Here is a 15312-nt window from a genome sequence, read left to right on the forward strand (position 1 = left end):
TGATTAAGCAAATTATATCACTTTCAAATGATGTGTTGTCATGCAGCTAACACAAATGATATTTTCAAAAATGATTCAACAACGTGGGAAAATGATCACAATAGAATGTCAATTTTTTTAATGGGAAAAAACAATGATATCTAGCTATCTAGACTAAAGAGAAAGGCTAAAATGTTGACAGTAATTATTTATGAATGAGACAATGACGGGAAAATTTTCTGTATTTTTCATACTTCCTATAATCAGAATATGTTACCTTTAAAATAAAATATAACATTATCCAGAATTATTTGATTTATTACTATTTAATAAACATTATCCAAAATCATGTTTAAAGAAAATTCTATTCAATGATAAATTTAAGCTTCTATGGACAGTTACGAATGAAAACAGTTTTTAAAACAAACCTGTAAAAACTGCAAGAGCTTTTTATAATATATTATAAAAGAGGCTGAACTTTTTAAAAAAGTATAAAGCTAGAGACGTGTTATGGACTGAACTGTGTCCTAAAATTCATCTGTTGAGGCCCTAACTCCCAATGTGACTGTATTTGGAGATAGGGCATTTAAAGAGGTAATGAAGGTTAAATGAGGTTATAATGGTGGGACTCTAATCCGACAGGACTGGGGTCCTTCTAAGAGGAGGAAGGAAAACCAGAGAGGTGGACACACAGAGAAAAGGCCACGTGAGGACACAGCCAAGAAGGCAACTGCTGGAAGCCAGGAAAGAGGCTTCAGGAGAAACCAAATCCTCCCACACCTGGATTGTGTACTTCCAGCCTCCAGAGCTGTGAGGACATATATTTCTGTTGTCTAAGGCACCCGGTCTGTGGTATTTTGTTATGGCAGCCTGAGCAAACGGATACAAGACATAATAAAGTGTCATTATAAAATTTACTTGGTAAATATTCTTTGCCCTATAGTTTACCTTTCCTAAGAAGAAACAAACAAGAAATGAACAATAAAAAATGTGCTTCATTCCACAGTGCTAAGCCATAGAAGGGACGAGAAACCATAACATTATTAGCTAGTCCTACTTAAGAGAAATAAGGAATAGGAGTGGGAATCTGAGAAGTAAGAACAGATTTAAAGGCAGTTCTCAGGTTTACAGTGATAAACGTCTATCTAAAACTTCCCTGTGATGGGCTTCCCTCGTGGCACAGTGGTTGAGAATCTGCCTGCCAACGCAGGGGACGTGGGTTCAGGCCCTGGTCCGGGAGGATCCCGCGTGCAGTGGAGTGGCTGGGCCTGTGCGCCACAGCTGCTGAGCCTGCACTCTGGGGCCCGAGAGCCACAACTGCTGGGCCCGCATGCCACATCTACCGAGGGCAGCACGCCTAGAGCCCATGCTCTGCAATGGGAGAAGCCACCACCATGAGAAGCCCGCGCACCACAATGAAGAGTAGCCCCCGCTCACCGCCACTGGAGAGGGCCCGTGTGCAGCAATGAAGACCCAACGCAGCCAAAAATAAATATATAAATAAATAAATTTATAAAAATAAATAAAAATTCCTTGTGAAAGATTCCATAACACAATAGGATGCATTCTAAACTGTTTTCACTGTATTTGTTCTCAACATTTCTCGGTCCTGAAAATAACATTACATGTGCATGTATGTATATATGTCTATACATATTACATACACACACACACACACACACATTCCTACAGAAATACAACTCAGATGCAATTTCAGTTATTACAACTACTGGCAGTTTACCTACCAAGAAGACGACTCTTCACTCAAGCATTATTTTACATCTTACATTGCTGTTTCGATCTTACCCTTTAAACTGAATCCACTTTCCCAATCTTTTGTTGAGCAACTACTAGATTAATACGTGAGTTTCTTTTACCTAAATGAAACTGTAGACACACTTACAGAATTTTCAACTACATTTTGGGGCATATTCAAAAAACAAACCTTTTAGTCTTCAGACCAAATTAGAATTTCAGTTTCTGCTCTGATTTTTCAAAATTACCTTGTCTGGATCCATCTTTCCTCTGATAAATTCCTGCTTCCAGAACTGCAATGCCTGTTCCAAGGTTAGGCCAATGCCCTTCAGGAAGAGGCCGTACTGCATGCGGCCCCCATGACGAAGATGGTGATTTTCCCGCAGGGCTTTATGTAGCTGACGCATGCAAGGTGGGAAGGATTTGGTAGAAAGCTACAAGAAAAAAGAGTGTTTTGTTATTTATCAGGTCCCCCACAATATTTGTTGCAAAAATCAATCTAATTTGCAAATCGTAAATTCAGTTTAATTGGAATAAAATCAAAAAACCGTAAGGAAGTTATTACTGTCTCACTGTGATTACAGATTCTTTTTCTTATTAATATTTTAATATTGATTACATGTCAAAATGATAATAGTTTAGATATACTGCATTGAATAAAACATATTATTAAAATTTATTTCACCTATTTCTTTTCTTTTTATAATTTTTAATTAAACGTTTTCTTTTGAGATAACTGTAGATTCCTATGCAGTTGTAAGAAATAATACAAAGAGATGTCATGTACCTGGTATCCCCCAAAAGTAATATCCTGCAAATCTGTAGTATATTATCACAACCAAGATACTGACACTGACATACACTAGTCTTAGATTTTCTCAGTTACACTCACGTGTTCATTTCTGTGTACATGTGTATATAATTTTATGTAATTTTTTCACATGTGTAGGTTCATGCATCCCCCACCACAAGGATCCCTCATGTTTCCATTTTATAACCCCCATCTTCTGTACCCTCCCCCCGCCATTCCCTAACCCTTGGCAACCACTAATTGTTCTCCGTCTCCATAATTTTGTCATTTCAAGAGTGTTAGACAAATAGAATCATATAGTTTAACGTTTTGAGAGTGGCGTTTTACTCAGCATTCCCACAAAATTCATCTAAGTTGTTGCAGGTATCAATAGCTCGTTTTGTTTAATTGCTGAGCAATAGTCCATGGTGTGGACATAACACCATTTGTCTAACCATTCACTCGTTGAAGGATATTTGGGTTGTATCCAGTTTGGGGCCATTTCAAACAAATGAGTGTACAGTTTTTCATGTAAACCTAAGATTTCATTTTCCTGGGATAAATGTTCAAAAGTACAATTGGTGAATCACAGATGAACTTTTAAAATAACCCCAATACAAAGTAAAACATAAAAATAAGAGAAATGGTTCTCAAAATGTGAATTCAAATAAATGTGTTAAAGAAATTAACAATTAAAAGAAAACCTTTTTTGGACTTCCCTGGTGGCGCAGTGGTTAAGAATCCACCTGCCAATGCAGGGGATATGGGTTCGAGCCCTGGTCCGGGAAGATCCCACATGCCACAAAGCAACTAAGCCCATGCACCACAACTAATGAGCCTGCGCTCTAGAGCCTGCGAGCCACATCTGCTGAGCCCGCATGCCACAACTATTGAGTCCGCAAGCCTAGAGCCTGTGCTCCGCAACAAGAGAAGCCACCGCAATGAGAAGCCCGCGCACCGCAACAGAGTAGCCCCTGCTCACCGCAGCAACTAACCCCAATGCAGCCATACATACATACATTTATTTATTTATTTATTTATTTATTTAAAAGGAAACCTTTTTCATCTATGGTCTCAACTGCGTTCTCCCTGACCTCCTCAAGCATCCTCCTGAGACTTAACTCCCACCTCTCACGGGCTCCTCAGCAGGTTCAACTTTGCCCGTGAGCAGGGGCAGTTCTCACTTTGCTCCCTTGACTGACCAGGCAGCCTCTTCATCTTTCACAGTAACAACTTCTACTTGATTATAATTTTTCATAGGAATATGACTTATTTATTCCAGACTCCAAAAGCTCAGGGTCTCCCCCCTACTCACCATCATAACTCTTGTTTCCAAGCATTAAAACCTCACCTGTGTATTTTTAATTCATTTTAAGTAATTTGGTAATTGTCTAAACAAAGATTAATTATGGCTGACTCAGTTTCCCTTTTTTGGGTAATGCAGAAATTCTACAATGTCTTAAAGAGAAATTCTATAAAGTAAAAGTATGGTAACGTGTGCACACTTTCATTCCCCTATGGAGCCACAAAGTGAAGCTGAAATGAGCTGCCTACTAATCTAGTGGCAACACAAGATGGGAGCCTACCCTTACTGTCATGGAATACATTTTGTATCCTCCTCAAATTTACATGCCAAGTCCTAACCCCACGACCTCAGAATGTGGCTGTATTTAGAGCTGGGACCTGTAAGGAGGTAATCAAGGTTAAAGGAGCTCATGGGAGTGGGGCCCTGTTCCAAGGTGACTGGGGTCCTTCTAAGCAGAGGAAGAGACACGGGATGAGCAGCCACCTAGAAGCCAAGGAGAGAGGCCTCAGGAGAAACCAAACTTGCTGATACCTTCATCATGGAATGCTCGCCTCCAGAACTGTGAGAAAATAAGCTTCTGTTGTTTAAGGCACCCAGACTGTGGTATTTTGTTACAACAGCCCTAGCAAATGGATATACTTAGTATTTTACATTTCTCCTTTACTATATGTATATGGTATTTAAATATAAACAATAAACACTATTTAGTTGTCATCACTTAAAAAGAATTCCCCCTTTGGAAAACTGATTAAATTCTGTTTTTATCAGACAACAAATAATTTTCTGATTTTTTGGTTTTCCTACGATGAAAAAAAAATCATATGTATAGCACATGGGATTTCTTTAAAAAATGATTGGCAAGCAATGAAACAACATTCCCTCCCATCTCCCCACCCACAAAATAATCTCTGGTTGAAGAAAATCTGTGCTTCCTCCATTGACAAAGGTTTAAGTTTAAAAGGATGAGATGCTTACCGAATCGATCTGATCTAAAGAAACCTTCCCAACATTTCCCTGTGTACTGTAGTCTTGACCAGTGTACGAATGACTAAAAATAAAAAGAACAAAATATTAAAATAGGATTTGTAAAACATTTTGATCACTTCAAAGGAAATCTTTAAAATTCTGATACAAAGTCACAAAGATATTTTACACATACCTTAGGAAAAACATAGCCAAGTGTTTTAAAGGTATTTAATAGAATACATTTAAGTAACTTTCCCAGAATTAATACAGAAATGCAGTGCTCATCTGGATCTCCCGATTCCTAATCTAGGGTGCCATTTCCATTTCCTGGAAGCAATATGCAAGTTGTTGTTAAAGTTAACACCTCTCCCACACTGACCCCTTATAAAACAGCATGGCAGCAGAGCTAGGAATAAATGGGAGCTTACGTCCAGAGTCATCACTCAGTAGGCCCTTGAGTGAGTCACCTAGACTCTCCACACCCCAGGATCCCTGTCCGTCAAATGGAGATGACAGTGCCTGCCCTGCAGTGTTAACAGGAGGTCAGAATTGAAATACCTTTTGTTAAAGGACTGGACATATAGTAATCACTATTCATTAAAATAAGTAACATATGAACAGCACTTTACATGTACAAAGAGTCCTTATCTATATCCTCTAATTACATCCTCACAACACCCCCAACAGAGCAGGTTTATTTTACATTTGAGAAGTGAGGAACTTGTTAGATGAGACAGCAAGTCAGCAGTGCAGCAGGAACTCAAACTTTTTGACTCCCAACTTCCTGTTTCTTCACTATACCATGCCATTCTCTTCCCTGTGATACATTTTCCTCTTGTATTATTTAGAAATTAGGAAATATAACATGGCACACACTACCTAAAGCCCTCCACCTGTGTACATTATCATCTCCTTGACACAACTCCACACCCGTAGCTCCATCAACAATGACTCAGATGCAGACATTCAGGGATCATGTGGCGAAGAACTGGTGCAAGATTACATGGAAAACCATAGTCAAACTGTGGTTTATGTAGACTCCACAACTAAAGGGAAATTCTGGAGTAACGTATCATTACAATAACAAGGGATTCCGGATGCTCTACTTTCTACCTGCTCAGCACTATAGCTTCTTGCTGCTGGATAACATACACCCTTCAAGATGCTCTGTAGAAAGGCTGTTATTCCTACAATCAATCAGGTTATTGATTAAACAATGGGTACAGATTATGAAGCAAAACTACTGGATATCTCGGGACGTTGCAACCACTGGCAAGGAGACTGTCACAAGTGTAGATGTCCCCTTCCGACAGTCCTCCCTCCATGGGCTAAGAATGGCCTGAGAATCACTCTGAGAGCAGGACAAGCAGAATGCCAGAGAGTGACACAGAATGATCCTGCACCTAAAACACATCTTCTTGCCTTTGGTATTATTTCTCCCTCCAGTAACAAATTTCTGACAGCATATCACTGGACTCTATCCATTCCCTTTATCATAGTAGTGCCATGCCACACAAAACTCATGCTAAGTTAAACCAACAGGTGCCATTTAATTTTAATATTTTACATTTTAATAGAGAATACAACCAGAGAATTGTTTCAGTGAAATCCCCCCAAATAAAAACATATTTCACTTTCCAATATGTCTTACACACAAGGCAGTGAAAACAGCATAAGCTACGAGTCTGAAGACTTGCTTTTGTTTTTGTTCTTTAAATCACTGGTTTGGCAAACTGGCAATCTGCACTATTCTCATTTATAAAATGGTATTAATAAGGCCAGGCCTGCCTAACTAACAGAAATCCTGGGGAGATCAAATGAACTAATAAATTCGAAGTGCTAATTAAAATCAGTAAAGCATATTCCAGTACACAGAGCAACTGCAGTCTTGACCAGTAAGTACAGAGGAACACAAAACAAAACAAAATAAAACAGGATGGGAAGGGAGGCAGCATGATCCTGTAGAGGAGTCATCCCCCAGTTGGGAGATGCTAGCCCACTCCATTGACCCCTGTAAGCTTTAGGCTATAAATTGATCACGATCATCTAACAGGACCGTTCAGCTCAAATAGATGAACAAATACAAAAGTCCTGTATAAATGGTAAAATGATGTACAAACATGATTATAGTCACTGAGTAGTTTTCTCAGCCCAGATTAATGCAGTATACAAAGTACAAAGAGAAGATGTATAAAGAGGACACATATGTTTGCCTGAATGCCAGTATAAAATGCTTGTTCCTCAAAGTTTTAATAGAATATGCAAAGGGACCAAATTCCAAGAAAAAAAAGTAAGAAAGAGAATGGTAGCAATGATAAATGCAAAGAATTTACTGGGTATAAATAACTACAGAGAGAATATAAGGAAACCGTCAGACATCATACTTCTAAAAATATTATAAATAGACAAGAAGATGGTCACCAGCCAACCCAGTAAGGGCAAGTGTGGAACCCTGGAAGAAAAGTGACAGAAATGAAGAATTGAAGCATAAGAATTGGGAATGAGATTCCTCTTCCACTCATTCAGAATCAGAAAGGATAACATATATATTGGTTAAAGGAGTTGTTATGTCACAGCTATTTAATACATACTTGAACAGTTATGGATAGATGAAGCCAAGGGGGAGGATTTTCAGATATAAGAAAGGCAAATCATGAGAAGCAGTGTATCCAATGATCTGCAGGCAGAAAGAACCATAAAAAGATTTTGGACAAGAATTCACATAATCAGGTTTATACTCGAGAAAGAAAGCAGTGTAGAGAAATTACTAGAAAGGGAGGGATTGGGAAATGGAAAACCAATTGGAAGAATATTGCAACATTCCGGGCAAGAGAAGTTTTTGTAAAGACCTTCAGTAAAGTAATGGCAATAGATGGATAAAGGAAGGCAATCAAGGTAAAAGAAAAAGGAACAAATAGTGCTGCCATAAAAGAATAAAAATCCTTGGGGCTTCCCTGCTGGCGCAGTGGTTAAGAATCCGCCTGCCAACGCAGGGGACATGGGTTTGAGCCCTGGTCCGGGAAGATCCCACATGCCACAGAGCAACTAAGCCCGTGCGCCCCAACTACTAAGCTTGCATTCTAGAGCCCGCGAGCCACAGCTGCTGCAGCCCGCGCACCTAGAGCCCGTGCTCCACAACAAGAGAATACACCACAATGAGAAGCCCGTGCACCGCAACAAAGAGTAGCCCCCTCTCACCACAACTAGAGAAAGCCTAGGGAAAGCAACGAAGACCCAACGCAGCCAAACATAAATAAATAAATTTATTTTTTTAAAAAATCCTTAATAACAATTCACATTAGCTTATGAGACTGGACCTTTGGCTTTTACTTGGAAGTGCACAGGGATGTTACGAGATGAGACTCCTAACAGCCCCCAGGACAGGTAAGGCACCTTCTACCACACTCAGAGCCCGGTGGCAGCTTCATATCACACAGCTTCCAAATGAATGCAGCTGCTACACTAATGAGCAAAAACATACATAATGAACTGTCAAAATATAGTCTTAGTTTCATGATTTTAAAAACTTGGTTAACTTTATGAACAAACATTTCTTAATCATGGTACTAGGGAAACAGAAAAAGTAATAAAAACTTTTTATAACTTTTTTTAATTTTAAAAAAATTTTTACTGTAATTTTTAACAGTAAAAACAATTTCTAATTGGTTCGATATACACACACACAAACCCAGCAGAAAATACTATTTTCAGTTCATTTTAAATACTCACAGCTTTAAGAAACACTCGCTGTCACTGATGTACAGTTTTAACAAAGGGGATTTAGTCAGCATAAAAGCTTTCCTGCTTCTAACCTTCCATAAGAGAATAAATTGAGAGGTAACACAAATGTCATTTATTTCAACACAGTGGACCAAAAAACATTTTAATGGGTCACAAAAATCAAATTATGTCACTAATCACTATCCTGCCAAATATAAAGAGGAAGTTTTTTTTTTTTTTTTTTTTTTGCGGTACGCGGGCCTCTCACTGTTGTGGCCTCTCCCGTTGCGGAGCACAGGCTCCGGACGCGCAGGCTCAGTGGCCATGGCTCACGGGCCCAGCCGCTCCGCGGCATGTAGGATCTTCCCAGACTGGGGCACGAACCCGTGTCCCCTGCATCGGCAGGCGGACTCTCAACCACTGCGCCACCAGGGAAGCCCATGTTCTTTTTGTTTTTTTTAACATCTTTATTGGAGTATAATTGCTTTACAGTGGTAAAGAGGAAGTTTTGATTCATCAGAGAATCTTAAAAAGTCAAGATCTGATTTAATTCTCAGTTTAGCCACTAATTTGCCACAAGTAAAAAAGAAAAAGCAGGGCTTCCCTGGTGGCACAGAGGTTGAGAGTCCGCCTGCCGATGCAGTGGACACGGGTTCCTGCCCTGGTCCGGGAAGATCCCACATGCCGCGGAGCGGCTGGGCCCGTGAGCCATGGCCGCTGAGCTTGTGCGTCCGGTGCAACGCGAGAGGCCACAACAGTGAGAGGCCTGCGTACCGCAAAAAAACAAACAAACAAAAAAGAAAAAGCGTAAGTCAAACTATGCATTAATTATTCATCCATAAATGTGGACAGTAAGGGATTAGGAGCTATAGTGATTTATTTCCAACCTGTATGCTAATTTATCTTCTATTTGCTAGAGTATCAGGTGAAAGGCACTGAAGGTAAAATGGTATCATTTTTCTCAAGTCACCAAAAAGCCAGAAAAGTGGTGAAAACAATAAAGATGTAGGTCCATGAATACTGAGTTACATTAGAACACTGTCTGTGGTGAAAGGCGACAGTGTGTGTTTGCTAAAATGTAGCAATTACACAGCACTGTACAAGCAACACAAACACCTTCACTCCCCACACAGAACTAGAGAAATGCAGAAAACCCAGGACAAACCTTACTTTTTTAAATACCATTAGATTGTCAGGCTCTCTATAAGAGACTTTTTCTACATCCCAGTTGTTCTCCTTTTCTAACTATCTCTTTAAAAAAAGCTTTCAAGGGTCTCTGTACAGCTCCTCAATCCCTCATCAAGCACTTCTGTGACCAAGGAAGAGTCACAAAGTAGTGACGGACCCACAGATGACCCAAACAGTACGACGTGATGAGGTGATGAGAGTCCCAACAAGGCCGCAGAGAACAGGCCCTTCTCAGAGCAGGGGGAGGAGGACAAACCACATGCAGCCCCGAAAGGGCACCTGAGAGGGAGCTGCCCAGGGACAGCATCCAGGATTCTGGGTGTCGTGAGAACACTGCTGAGATGACTGAGCACAGTGCCCAAGCTGAGCAGACGCCTGCCAAGTCAGCGGGACCAGCTCAAGGCCGAAGGAGAGGAGGTTGACCATCAGGGAGAAGGCGGGCCTGGGTGACAGAGGGGAAGAGCAGGAGACCACAGTCAAGGAATAACTGAAAAGTCACAGGCGTGGTTGTTTTAGTGTTTTTACCATTCATAGTTGAACAACTTTATATGTATTAAAACATTTTTAAATTTTGATCCGGTTCAGAAAAGTATATGACATGAGTTTATTAGGGTTGTTGGAGGGTTGTTAAAAGTAAGCATGTGATAAGGAGATGACATTTGGGGATAATAAAAAAGTCAGTTTTTCTCAACATCTAGAGGGTTAGCACATATCAGATGGACAGGCAGAAAGACACAAGCAAAGCCAAGGAAATTTCACAGTTTATAGACGAAGATGTTGGGTTAGGTGGCAAAAGAGCCACCCCTTGCAGAGGCAAGGGGGAAAAAGAGCTGAAACTGGGCAGGTAGATCCTGAAACGCAGGTCTCTGAACAAAAACCGTTAAAATAAAGAGCCAATTCTACCTCCTTTTGCAATAACATAGTGCTAAATCATGACTTTAATAAAAACTTGAGGTTTTGTCAAGTTTAAAACCTTTAAAAACCTAAACCTGTGCATCATAGTATTTTCTAAGAAAACTGAATTTTGCAAACACAGAAGTAATTCAGTGTTTGTCCTTGGTTATTTTGTTCTGTTTTGTCTTGAGGTGATGGTCCTAAGTTATCCAATCTACTATAAGAGAACTAATGGTACACAAAATATATAAAAACATCTTCCTACTGTTGCATTTGTTCAGTAAGCCTACATGCAACTTAATTAAAACTCAGTCACATCTGAGGAACTTTTTCCTCCCACATTGTCTTGCTCATTAAACAGTAAGATGTAAGCAGAGTTAGTTTTCCAATAAGGCTAAAAATCACAGTAAACAGAAAATTGTAAAACCAACAGTTTCAACAAATTAAGAGTTGAAAGGAGAAGAGACTTTCAAAAATATCCATAACACATATTTACATAACCATATTTGACATGATCCTATTTTCAATCCAATTAAACAATTCGATAGGGGGGTGGGAGGAGGGCTGAGGCATAACAGAGACAGGAAGGCAGAGTCAGTCACAGCCACACACAACCAGTTCTCCCAAACACTACCACACAAACATCAAATCTACACAACAGAAATGCAGTGGATATATAAAGAGGTAAATCAGAAACACACACATCTGCACAACATCTGATCTGTGAAAGGCAGACCCATGCCTGGTCTTTGTAGAAACAACAGAAATATAAGCCTCGGTCAATACACCACCAATGTCAACATGAGCACTTAGATTTCAACAGGGAGTTGCTTTTGAGTGCTGAAAATAAGAGGCGAAAACAAAAAGAAATTATATTAAAGTGGATTTGTGGGTCTCATGACAAGACTAGCTGGTTAAGGAAAAAACCTTTCCTGCTGTGGCCCTGATCTCAGCACATGACGGCCCATCACAACTCTGCTGAGACACAAATGCCACAGGACACAGCTGGCAAAACGGGTGACACCTCTCCAATCATTTTCCCGTTTTCCGATTAGTGACGCAACTTGAGGGAGGGAATAAGGCGTAGTGGAATAGTTGCAACATTTTAGGATTTAGCTGCAATTCTGCCTCATTTGCATAATTTTTCCAAGTCCAATCTGCCCAAAGCAATCAGGGAGTACAGCAGAGTAAGGGAGTGAGCCAAGCAGACTGACGAGCAGCACAGGTATCAGACTCACTGTGTGACTTTGCTTTCAGTTTCCTCACTGGGAAACAGGGATCTCAAAAGGGGTCACGAAAGTACCCCCTCCGAGGACTGCCGTGAGGATCAAATGAGATGTCTATAAGAGTTTACCACACGATTTTTCACTCAAATTGTTTTTTTTAATTGTGAATAATATTTTATTTAGTCATTTTTGTTTACAACTGAAACTCTGGGAATTCAAAATTAATATCCTTGCCCGTGAGCTTCTTATAGACACCAGAAAATGTTCCAACCTTGTGTTCCACATTGTTCTGCTGTGCTTTATCCAAATGAACCTTTATGAGTTGGCTGCCAACCAGCTTCACGCGGATTCTCTTGCCCACAATCTCACTTGGGAAAACCAAGTCCTCCAGGATGGCATCGTGCACTGCTGTCAGAGTGCAGCTCCTGGGATGCTTTTGCTTATTTTTTGTACGGCTTTTGCAAGTTGGCTTAGGCAGAATTCTCCTCTGCGTGATAAAGACAAGGTGCTTCCCGCTGAACTTCTTCTCCAACTCACACACTAGCAGACCTGGATTTTTCTGGAACGATTTCAGTTGAGGAATGGGAACAAGATTATGATAGCTTTCCGACCACCACCAACTTCAATTTCCTCAGTGGTCATGATGTTCAGCTCCCACAGCTGGGCCTTGAGGTACAAGTTCATCTCCAGCTTCAGAAGGACCTGGGAGATGCCCAACTCAAACTCATCTGGCTTCACACCACTGGGCTTGGCAATCTTCACGCTGGAACTAAACATGGCCTGGATCTTGCCAGTGCGGCCAATACTTCACTCAAATTGTAATCATCATTATCATCCAGGCCTCAATTTGTCACATGTGGACGTTTTGGTTGTTGTTTCTCTCTACTCTTTAACATTCACCACTTTCTTCCCTTGAATATCAGGAAAAAAATGTATTTCTTTCCTATCTTCTTTATACCATCACATGAAATATTTAATCTTAAAGTAGAATTTAGATGTCCTTGAAAAACCTGATGATCTGGAAGGTTTTATCTATAGCTACACTCTTAGAAAGTTTCCACAGTGCAAAACTTCAAACTCAAACACTGCAGGTTTCAATGGAACCCAGCTTTGCAGAGCTGCATATCCAATATGGTAGCCACCAGCCAACTGTGACTAAGCTGCACTTGAAATGCAGCTTAGTCAGAATTAAGAAGTTCCATAAGTGTAAAATTTGCACTGGATTTCAAAGACTTGGTATGAAAAACTAATGTAAAACATTTCATTAATAAATTTTCCTATCGATTACATGTTGAAATGATATTCTGGATATGAGTTAAATAAGATATTACTAAAATTAATGTCACTGAAGTAATTTAAAATTACACATGTGGCTCATATTTGTGGTGCTCATATACTTCTGGACAGCACTGTCATAGAGTGAGGACAGTGACACGAAGCAATCAAGTGCTTCCCCTGAGGACTAGGTCCACATGCAGAAACGCCAATTGACCTACCCTGACTTCTATTTGCCAAGTGAAGATCAGACTCTGCTGGTCATAAGTGGAATACAAGGTGCAATTGGGCCACTGAAGGAATGCCTCAAGTCAACTGTAAATATGCTTGTTTTCATAACACTGTGCTTGGGAATCAAGGTTCCAAACTTGAGCCACACCCTCCCATTTCTACTATCAGGGAAGCAATCGTGAATTCTGATTAGCTTGGAGGTAACTGGAATCACTGCGGGGGAGGGTGTGTGTATGTGTGACACATTTTTGTCTGGGAGTCTTTGGGGCTGCGTGACTCACCTCAACACTTAATCACAACAATCCATTCTCCTCTCATCTGTAAGAAGCTGTGCTGGGGGCCGGGGATGGGGGTGGGGGGGTATGAGTCTGGAAGACTGCAGGACCCTGGGCTAGGCCAGACAGAACCTGCCTCCCATCCTCAGGGAGCACCTCTACACCCTCCCTCCCCACCAACAAACAGCCTCTGAGGTTCATAAAATAGTACATTTCCTTTCTTCGTCAACTATTCCCCAGTACTCTTGAAAGAGGTTAGCACTATTTACTCCTTTCTATCTGGCAGCTATAGTTTATCATATTTTAAAAACAGATATCAAATAAAAAAGCAGTGAAGAAAGCATCACGAGTAATCAAAACTGATCTCTGCATCAAGGAAACATATTTCTTTGTTTAAATTAAAAAGTAAGCTAATACATCTTTCAAAATGAACTGTAATTTCCTACATCATTCTATAAAAGTATACCAAGTCCCAATACAACCCTTTCACATGAAGTAAGGTGTAATCATAGCACAAATGGAAAAACAATTTCAAAAACAGGAAACAAAGGTTTTGAACATCACCCGTAATATCCACTTTTGCAATCACAATTTTACCCACTTTGGATGTTAAAAAAAAATACTCTGACCACATAAGCTAGGCTATTCAGACATTTAGAAAGCACAATGCCTGCAGTTTGGATTTCTTGAGTGTGTAGGAAATCAAGGAAACCACAGTTACAATATATCACTTTCTGCTGTGAGGATATCACAGGAAAATTCACTCAATAGCTGTCACCACTGAAATTGAAATGAATTTCTTTCTACAGCTAAATCCCTAGTAAATGGTATCCCACTTGTGTTAGCCCAAGTGATTTTCCTGGCAGTTACTCCAAACGAGAACACAATCAATAAAATTCTGTTATAAACTGAATGTAAATTATTTTTCCACAAGCATGAATTTTACGTAAAAAAATTCTCTCCGAAAAACTACCATCAGACGATACGTAGGATAATGATCTATATTTCCCTACAATTGAGAGAAGCTGTATGATTTCAAGAGGTGCACATACACAATAAAAAAAACAAGTTCATATGGGTTTCCACATCAGGTGAGAACTACAAACAGCACAATCACTACTCTTCTTTGTTTGAGGTTGGCCTCATCTTTTCCCATATGGTCCATATTTTTCTATTTATTCCCATTTCTAAGCTGCAACAGTCCAATGAACTGCAAGGGAGTTGAAAGTTGCACCTCATTTTTCTATAAAAAATATCTGTACCTCACAATTGTCAAAAATCATGGAATTGCACCCTTAAAATGAGTGCATTTCATTGTATGTAAATTATACCTCAATAAAATTGATTTAAAACGTAAAATATACACATACATCCCTATAAGATAGTCACACTACAGTGCTACATAGATGTTTGCACCATACACACTTAAAGCCCCCAACAAAGATCTCTATTTTCATGAGTACATTTTTTGTTTGTTTGTTTTGTTTTGTTTGCTGTACGCGGGCCTCTCACTGTTGTGGCCTCTCCCCTTGCGGAGCACAGGCTCCGGATGCGCAGGCCCAGCGGCCATGGCTCATGGGCCCAGCCGCTCTGCGGCATGTGGGATCTTCCCGGACCGGGGCACGAACCCGTGTCCCCTGCATCAGCAGGCGGACTCTCAACCACTGTGCCACCAGGGAAGCCCCATGAGTATGTATTTTATACTCC

At 40.2% G+C, this 15312-nt stretch overlaps 1 protein-coding gene and 1 pseudogene across 7 annotated transcripts in view; both read right to left on the reverse strand.

Annotated features, from left to right (window-relative positions):
* The window catches only part of PRIM2 (DNA primase subunit 2), a 276052-nt gene that overhangs the window by 91947 nt on the left and 168793 nt on the right, over positions 1-15312 (reverse strand). For all 7 annotated transcript variants that reach the window (XM_033424338.2, XM_033424340.2, XM_033424339.2 and 4 more), the window contains exons 9-10: positions 4806-4878; positions 1983-2168 (exon numbers count right to left, since the gene is read on the reverse strand). In XM_033424338.2, coding sequence (XP_033280229.1) covers positions 1983-2168; positions 4806-4878 — 259 coding nt within the window. The remainder of the gene's footprint in view (positions 1-1982; positions 2169-4805; positions 4879-15312) is intronic.
* On the reverse strand, positions 11973-12616 carry LOC101274330 (40S ribosomal protein S7-like; annotated as a pseudogene).

The sequence above is a fragment of the Orcinus orca genome, chromosome 10 (genome assembly GCF_937001465.1).
Source record: "Orcinus orca chromosome 10, mOrcOrc1.1, whole genome shotgun sequence".
In the NCBI taxonomy this organism is placed as follows: Eukaryota; Metazoa; Chordata; class Mammalia; order Artiodactyla; family Delphinidae; genus Orcinus; species Orcinus orca.